The 8,431-nt window shown below is 44.2% G+C and overlaps 1 protein-coding gene and 1 long non-coding RNA gene across 4 annotated transcripts; both read right to left on the bottom strand.

The window, feature by feature from the left end:
- Window positions 1–931: 931 nt before the first annotated feature.
- LOC133902934 (protein DETOXIFICATION 30-like) lies at window positions 932–4,075 on the bottom strand. 3 transcript variants are annotated; one of them, XM_062344260.1, is made up of 9 exons: window positions 3,907–4,075; window positions 3,546–3,735; window positions 2,904–3,448; window positions 2,420–2,506; window positions 2,279–2,335; window positions 1,950–2,188; window positions 1,711–1,829; window positions 1,452–1,538; window positions 932–1,354 (listed from the first exon to the last, which is right to left on the bottom strand). In XM_062344260.1, exons 1-9 carry the CDS (start codon window positions 3,987–3,989, stop codon window positions 1,196–1,198), a joined length of 1,566 nt encoding a protein of 521 aa, XP_062200244.1. In that variant the 5' UTR covers window positions 3,990–4,075; the 3' UTR covers window positions 932–1,195. The 3 variants fall into 3 exon arrangements, with proteins under 3 accessions (XP_062200244.1, XP_062200245.1, XP_062200246.1); XM_062344261.1 differs by having other exon boundaries at window positions 3,546–3,775; window positions 3,907–4,012; XM_062344262.1 differs by lacking the exon at window positions 3,907–4,075 and having other exon boundaries at window positions 2,904–3,434; window positions 3,546–3,585.
- Window positions 4,076–6,165: 2,090 nt separating this feature from the next.
- On the bottom strand, window positions 6,166–7,461 carry LOC133903961 (uncharacterized). Its single transcript, XR_009907385.1, has 3 exons — window positions 7,056–7,461; window positions 6,414–6,969; window positions 6,166–6,306 (listed from the first exon to the last, which is right to left on the bottom strand). It is a non-coding gene; the product is annotated as an uncharacterized LOC133903961 (long non-coding RNA).
- Window positions 7,462–8,431: the final 970 nt, after the last annotated feature.

Genomic DNA, 8,431 nt, shown 5'->3' on the forward strand with positions numbered 1-8,431 from the left:
GCTGAAGTCCTAAGTCACAACTCATTATTCCCCTATGGGAAATCGAGTTAGAAAATCCGGCTCACCTTTTAGTTACATGCACATTTACAAGAGCAGTAGTTGCATATGTGTTTGCTTGGCTTGGAATGCAACAATCGCATATCAGTGCCACGTATACGGACGACATTGCTTCTGTTCTTCATCAAATGACCGCAAGCATGCAACAACAGCGAAGACGGGATCATACGGCTGCAATCTTCTACACCTGGTGGAATGTTTGAAAAGAAAGGAATAGAAGGATTTTCTAAGGGAAAATTTTAAACCAGCTACAGGTAGCCCTAAGAGCTAAAGAGAAAATTTTAAACCAGCTACAGGTAGCCCTAAGAGCTAAAGAGAAGATTGACAGTGCTTTGCTCGCATACGGCCGGCGACGACATGGCGTCAATGGTGAGGCAGAGGAAGCCCAGGAGTGACAAATTATCACCTCTTTAGTTTTTTCCCAGTTGTTTTTCCCTATTTCCATCTTTTAGCATCTTTCTTTCTTTTTACCTCTGGCCAGTGATCTCCTGACCGCTAGCCCATGTCCAGTTTCGACTGCCTGTGACACCTGAATTTTGTTTTATACTTTTCTTCTAATAAAATGGGCAGTGCTCTTGCCAGTTTTTTTTTAAAAAAAAGTCATTACAAGAAATCTTCATGCTTGCCGGCTAAGCGCAACCGCTAGCCGCAGGTGCGTGTCGTACCGTAGATCGTGCAGCCGTCCTGTAAGTTGTAATGGTAATGGAGCAACTGGTCACAGTTTGCAGTCTGTACACAGGAAAGCTCGCATTACCCCACCTGTAGATCCAACTCATCTTTGTGCACGTATTGATTCAACCAATTTCTTTGTCTTCATTATTTGAGAAAAAAAAATTCTAGATTTCATCCAAATTTCTATGAACTCGTTTGGTCAGTGTCACTAATTCCTCATTTGAACAGAAATATATGCCTCATCCATGGGCAGATCCACTAGAAACACTTGGAGAGCCCATCAAGCCTTAGTTACAATTTTTAGGCATAGAGTAGGAAGAACAGAAAAAAAGAGAAAGGAAAAAAAAGAAAAAGAAGTTGAGCTCCTTAATTTTTAGCTCTGAATCCGTCACTAGCTTTAGATACACATTGATATCATCTAAGTAAACAATGAAAAGTAACCTAGTTAAGAAACTATTTTCTAAGATCAATCCGTACACACTAATTCTCTATTTTTCTGACTTGCTTGCACATAAGCTTCCCCATTTGCAGTAGCGATCTGACCACTTGTATTTGTAGATGACATCATTTCGTGGTCTTCATTCTTTCCTCCCCACTCTGTAATCCTTGCTTCTGCCAGCATGGCCTGCAATATTTTCAGACAACAATACTGAAACGCGTTGTTCGTAGTTTTGTAGTAAATTCTCTTCAGTACAATCTTTCTCGCAGAAAGTACACTGTACCTGTCTCTCCCACTTCATTCTGACGATAATGAAAAGAAGTATAACTATCTGGAGTAACGTGCCTGTCAACATGCCCATCCATATTCCCTGCATCATTGAAAAACATACAAATTTATATGAACACTACTTATGCTCATATACAATGGTGGTCAACAATTTTTGTTTCCGAAAAGGGGGCACAGTTCGCGGTGGTCTTTGCCAAATATATATATGAACACTACTTATGATAATATGGATACGCATTTTCGACCGATCTTACCAATGGACCAAGTTTTAGCTTGAAACCAAACAGGACCCCCAATGGAATGCCCACTAAATAGTAACAACCGACGTTTATGAACGCAACAAACACTTGCAACCCTGATCCTACTGCCACACCTGCACCATTAGAGAATATTTTGAAATATTTTCGAGCATTCATCTGCAGGGATCCATGTTTATTTAATTTGGAGCCAGAAATAAAGCCAACTTATTGAACGCTTTGTTAATTAGTACTACCTGATAGCAGAGGCCAGATGCTGCTCAAGAAGACGGTCACAGCGAGAACATACCCCAATCTTGAAGCTCCCTGTACCACCTCTTCGCTGTCACTGAAGAGCTTTGGCAAGCTTGTCCGCCAAATGAAGAAGATGGCCAGGAAGATTGCCCCAATGAAGGCGGATGTTGATACTGCCACGACCACCGCGAACTGTGCATCCTTTGGCCTGTTTGCGCCCAGCTCGTTCGACACCCTCACGCTGAAGCATACACAGAATTATATTGATGAACTTTGGGGTTTGTCATATATAACAAGCAGTGGATTTAAGACCCTGCATTTTCTTGTGTACCTGATTGCTGTGCTGAATCCCAGTGCAACCATCATGGTCCAGAACTCATAGTTGATGCTGTAGTTATTAAGAAAGAATCCGTATTTAACTTTTATATATGGCATTGGTGTTTTTAACAGATTTATGATTTGAAACACTTACCAAACTGACATGATATCGAGTTGCAGTTTAGCATTCTTAAGGAGACCCACAAGAATGAGCAGTGCCGTGTAATACCAAACCTCCAAGCTGCATATGCATAAAATGAATGAAATCTCATTTATCAGTAACTACGTAGAGATTCATTAGTATGACTATCTATGCCATTGACCAAAATTCTGTTACTAGAACTATCAGAGGCACTATCAGAGCCTTGATTTCAAAAATCTCAAAACTAGTCTTTGCTGATTCGTCCCTGTACTGATTTCTTCTTCCTGTGGTTGCTTCGATTGGGTCTTCTTCGAACTTGTTAATCTTAAACTGACATGGCATTTTTTACCATGCATTTTTTATGTATTTGTTTCTCTGATAACAGAAGTTTTGAGTTATTTTTCGTTCAAGAAAAAAAACATAGGTTTGAGTTTTGTCGGATGGCTTCGTTTCAAAAAAAAAAGTTTTGTCGGAAGGTATGGATCGAAATACTAACCAGATCATGACGGCCGACACTAGCGACAGTTTGACGAAAGCGGCAAGGTTCTTGAACGCACGAATGGAGAACCCCTTCCACGCGTCAGGGAAACGGCCGCGTACCATGTAGACGAACTGCGCAGCAACGATGAGCCAGTGGGAGATGTTCCCAGCAACGGCCGCCCCACGCAGGCCATACTCCAGCCGCCTCACGGCGACGTAGGTGAGCACGACGTGCACGGCGAGTGACACGCCGGAGATGGCCGTCACGGGCCATACCTTGCTCTGGGTCTGAAAGAACTTAAGGAGCGGGTAGTTCATAGCGTGGGCGAACAGTCGCGGGATCGCCCACCGGGCGTACGGCCCGGCGACGTCCGAGACGTCGGGAGGCTGGCGGAGGAGCGATTTCAGGATCGGCGCGGTGAAGGCGTACGCCGGCGTGAGCGCCAGAGCGGTGGCGCCGCAGACGATCCACGACTGCTGCGTGTAGATGCCCAGCATGTCCAGCTGCCCGGCGCCGACGGCCTGGCCGCACAGCGTGTCCAGCGCGCTGCCCATGCCAAACTGCGTTCGCGCGCCCACGTGAAGATGTTTCCGCGCGCATGCTATGAGCGAGAGGGAAACAACGACTAGAATTCCTCTGAGGTGAATATATGCGTACCAGGACTCCGAAGGCAAAGTTCTCCAAGATGTTCTCCACGACGGTGACCGCGGCGAGCTCGACTTCCCCGAGGTGCCCGACGAAGCCGGTGGTGACGAATCCGATGGAGAACTGGAACACCTCGGTGAGGATCACCGGGAAGGCGACGTGCCATAGCCGCCTGGACTCCTCCCAGCTCTTGCTCACAAGCCTCTTCATCATCATGAACTGTCTTATTATCCGCTTTACCTCTGAAAATAACACGACCTAGGCGGCTATGGCTAGCTTTACCCAAAACCATGGATCTATGAAACTACATACAAAACATCTATATATCAACCTATATACCTAGCTGGATTTGCAAAAATATGACTGTACTCACCTTTTGCTAGTCACTGCGTTCTTGCACTGATTGATCAGGCGTTGTGAAAAAAAAAAAGATGACTGGAATGGATCTGGCGACATCTGCAGACAGGTTCCAACGCGCCTACCATTAATTGCTGGCCGAGCAGTGCAGCTGGCCCGGAGATAATATGGAGATTGGACGCGGATCCTCTGCAGTCGGACAGGTGAACGCAGAGGTGTGCTACAGTGATATGCAGTCAAACGCTGTAGCCCTTGTACTATTCACGGGAATACTGTGACGCTTTACTGTTCTAAAAACATTCTATCCGAATCTTGTCCATTCATTTGAAATTGAACGACTCACACACGTTTGAAATCACCTAACTTCATGTGAAGTTAGAGGATCTTAATTCATGGAGATAAATAGATAGTACCTGCCTTGAATAAATTTTCTCATGTAACTGAGATCAGTTCAGATAGCAAAGGATTCCCAGGATGAGAAAAAAAAATGTGTACTAGTTGATGCAAACTACTGTATGCATTTCATGGGTTTGAGATCGAAGAACTCAAAACTTTTGGGTGGTGGCTCACTCACTTAAGAATAAAAGGGCCCAAGATATCGGCTTGCAACCGAGTTGCACTGGTGGGTTGTATGTGAAGTATTTTCATTTCAGAAAAATGTATGACTTTATAAAATTATTTATAAATTTATATATTTATAAAATCCTTCTGAACCATGCCTTGAAAATACTTCAAAGACGGCCTTCAAGATGACAAATACTTCACATAAAATTATAACTTTATAACTTATACATACTTTATAAAATCCTTTTGAGTTCAGATAGCAATTTTATGTGAAGCTACTCGAGTAACTTTTATGTGAAGCTAGTCATAAAAAATATATAACTTTTATAAAGTTATACATACTCTATAAAATCCTTCTGAACCATGCCTTGGCGATAAATGAAGTGCTATAGACAATTTTTTAGCAAATCAACAAAGCAAAAGACGGGCCATCGAGTGACAGACTTACCATGTCTGAACTCTTTATATCTCCTGTACTAGCCAAAGGTAAGTTGGTGCAGATACATATACAACATTAATGGATCACACTAATACATGACAAATTAAAAGTGCATTATACTACCTCTATTCTTTTTTATTTGTCTTTATTGACTTTTCACGGCCTTCAAGATGACAAATTAAAAGTACAACATACTACCTCTGTTCTTTTATATTTGTTCTTAATGATTTTTCATGACCTTTGAGATCCAATACCGCTTTTGAAAAATTTGATGCCCAAGTTTGACATCCAATCAAGTGTCGTGGCGAGATATGCCACTTCTTATTCCTCTTTGAAGGTTTCCAGGATTTCAAATCATAGAACTGTGGCAGGAAGCAAATTTGACAATCGAAAAAGTTGTTCATCAGTGGTGAATCAGAAAAGGAGGAAACTATTTGACCGAACACAAAAGAATTTCTTAATCATTACACGTTCAGTAAACAAATTAACAAGGGTAATCCTAGGTGGTGCCAACAGACCTCGTGGGTTATTTACATGGTACCTCGCAACTTCTTTTTTTGTTTGTGGGTTCTTCAACTGGGTGCTTCCCAATCCTTGTTGCATGTGATGAAAAACCAGATGGATTTCCCACGTGTTGCTGCGGGAATTTCTATTGACTCTATAAGTAATCAATCTCATGAGTTTCTCTAGCTAGGGGGGTGGGGGGAGGGAAACATAGCAAGAATAAAATAGTGTGATGTTACAGTTATTTAATTACCGTTGAAGTTTATTTAACTGGATCATATCTAATCTAACCATATGGAATTGGTCAGATCCTTAGGGCAAACAATGGAAACTTGGCAAGTCTGAGCGAAGAACTGAATAAAGAACAAACTGAATATATACGACTTAAAAGCTTGGGGTAGTACCTATGCTGCAAATATATAGGGAAGCATGGATAGCACGAATAGCAAATTACGTTTAGAAAGGAAACCTGGAAATTGAGTTTGCAATTCACACTTCAAAGTGATTATTTTCTCCGTGAGATTTGATTTTCCCAGCGTTCATCTTTGTTAATTACTTTCTGAAATAGTCAACATGTTTCTCCATCCTACTTTCAGTAATGTGAGTTTAAGTTTTGCCTTCAACATGAATAACCAACCATTGTTAAACAACACAAATCACCGATTGATCTATCTGGAGAAAGCGAAAAGCCAAGACAATATAAAATTTTAAGTTCTTCTGGACACTAAATGAGTATTGACATTAAATTCGCAATAAACACCATAAATTTGTGCCTTAGAGAGTGTTTATGAGAGTAGAATGTGATAACTGATAAATACTACAATGACGAAATAAAGGTGAAAAGAAAATTTCTATAGGTGCTTTGTGCCCTGCCACCAACTCTAGATCGAACAACTTCTGTTTGCGTACCTGCGGTAACAATACAAAGGAAATCAATGTCAATAACAATATAAGAATGAAGGCATGTGCATGAAAATCATAAAGATGGAAAAATGGAAATCATCAATGATCAGTACCAAATCACTCCTTTCGTATTAGGATCCACTCATGTTTTTTCACTTCAGAGAACTCATTGCAACCAAAGCACATATCAATGTCATATTACTGCCACTGCCCAAGCACATCCATGTTTTACTGACACCTCACCTTTTTCTTATCCTGTGATAATACAGCAAGATTATAGACAATGTTCATGAAACAACCGGTTTATCTGTCTTTTGACTACCAGATATAGCAAAATATGCTTTAATCGACATTGGTTTGACAAGGAAAGGATCCTAGCCTACAGAACAGTGAAATTCTTGAATGCAATACATGTACGTAGTGGAGCTCCAAGAAGGCACTGAGCCACTGAATCTATGAAGGCACGGCATCTGCATCTATAGCACTAATAAAACATTTCAGAAGATGATAAGTGCCCATGCTGGTTTAGTGTTCGAAGGCTGCAGCAGGTAGAGCCACCATTAGTACTGTAATACATATAGCACGTCCAGTTTGGGAGGTTTGTCATTTCGACAAACACTTGGTGGGCATGCTATTACTGCTGAATGAGTACTCCAAAGCTGCAAAATCCTGCAAAGAAAATCAACAGAATGGTGCAATTTAGACGTAGAGAGAGAGAGAGAGAGAGAGAGAGAGAGAGAGACGGAGATGTCTACGTTGAACAGCGACAGGGTATATCTGAGCAGAGGAGGACCGAATGTAGGCTAAGACGGCTGCAGAAAAGCCACCGGACAACGGTGGTGAAGATCGAGGCGGCGCGGCATCGACCTCAACCGGTGGTGGGCGGAGAGGACGACCTCAACCGGTGGTGGGCGGAGAGGACGACCTCAACGGATGGGCTGGTGGTGCAACTGTGGCTGCCTGTCTCCTAGGAGGCTTGCTGTTGCAGTGTCTTCGTGGCCGGTTTCCTTTCGATGGAAAGGGGCATGGGTGAGATCGCGACGATGCCTCAACAATGGCGGTTTGCACCGATTAAGGCCTCGTTTGGAAACCTCGATCCCCGCCGGGATCCCCGCCAGTTCCCCGTGGTGCAAACGCGTGCGGCATTTTTCCACGGGCCATTGGAGCGCACCGTTTGGAAGCCAAGCTGGAGGGAAATTCACACCCAGTTTCCACGAAAAATCTCCCACGCCAGCCTACGTTGGGAAACTTTTCCCTTCTCACGCCTTCGTCTTTCCTGCTCGCAACGTAAGTCATGACTCACGACAACTGCGCCTCCCTCCCCTCGTAGCGGTGGGCTTCCCCACTTCCTTTGTGAGCTCCGCTACCGTGCTCTCTATGAAAAGAGCTATAGCACCCGTGCCCTACGCGAAGAGAGCCGCACCGACAGTGTCCTCCACCGTGCAGTGTCCTCAAATCTAGCTAGCTCCACCGCCGTCTCGTTGTTCCTCGAAGCGAGCGCGGCCCTTGTCCCTTCCAAATTGGGCTACAGTTTGGAGAAGGATGAGTCAAGCACCGCCCTAGGGACCTTTGACACCTACCGCATGACATCGTGCCTAATGACGATGTGCTCACATGCAGCGCCCTGACAGCACGCGATGGCAAAGCGCTACTGCAGATGCGCAGGCGGAGATGGTGACGCCGCTGATGGGCACTACCGGATGCGTCCTGATGCTATCACAATGAATGAGATGACGCCATTGGAGGTGCCTAACACGTTCGAGAAAGCCCCGATGGCGGCCTTTGGTGACGCTCCACACGGTGGTGTCGACGCATGCGCAGCAGACCTCCGCAGAGGAGTCGCCGATGCAGACACCGCGAATGAAGGCGCTGCCATGGGACATGGACAAGAAGCTCTCCGGAGCGGCGACAGAGTGGAGAAAGCCGAGGACCTCACAACTCAGTCCGCGCTGCTGTTCTTGGATGCCGCCACGGTCAAACAGAAAGAACAACGGCTCTTTATTCGAATTTTCCAAGGATTCATGGTGGCCACTGAAAATCCCGGGAGGGGATGCTCCCCCGTGGATTTCTACTGCTAGCTTGCAAAGAAGGCCTAAGAGACATGGGGGTGATGGGAGAGTAAACGGAAGAG

The sequence above is a fragment of the Phragmites australis genome, chromosome 21 (assembly GCF_958298935.1).
Source record: "Phragmites australis chromosome 21, lpPhrAust1.1, whole genome shotgun sequence".
Classification (NCBI taxonomy): domain Eukaryota; kingdom Viridiplantae; phylum Streptophyta; class Magnoliopsida; order Poales; family Poaceae; genus Phragmites; species Phragmites australis.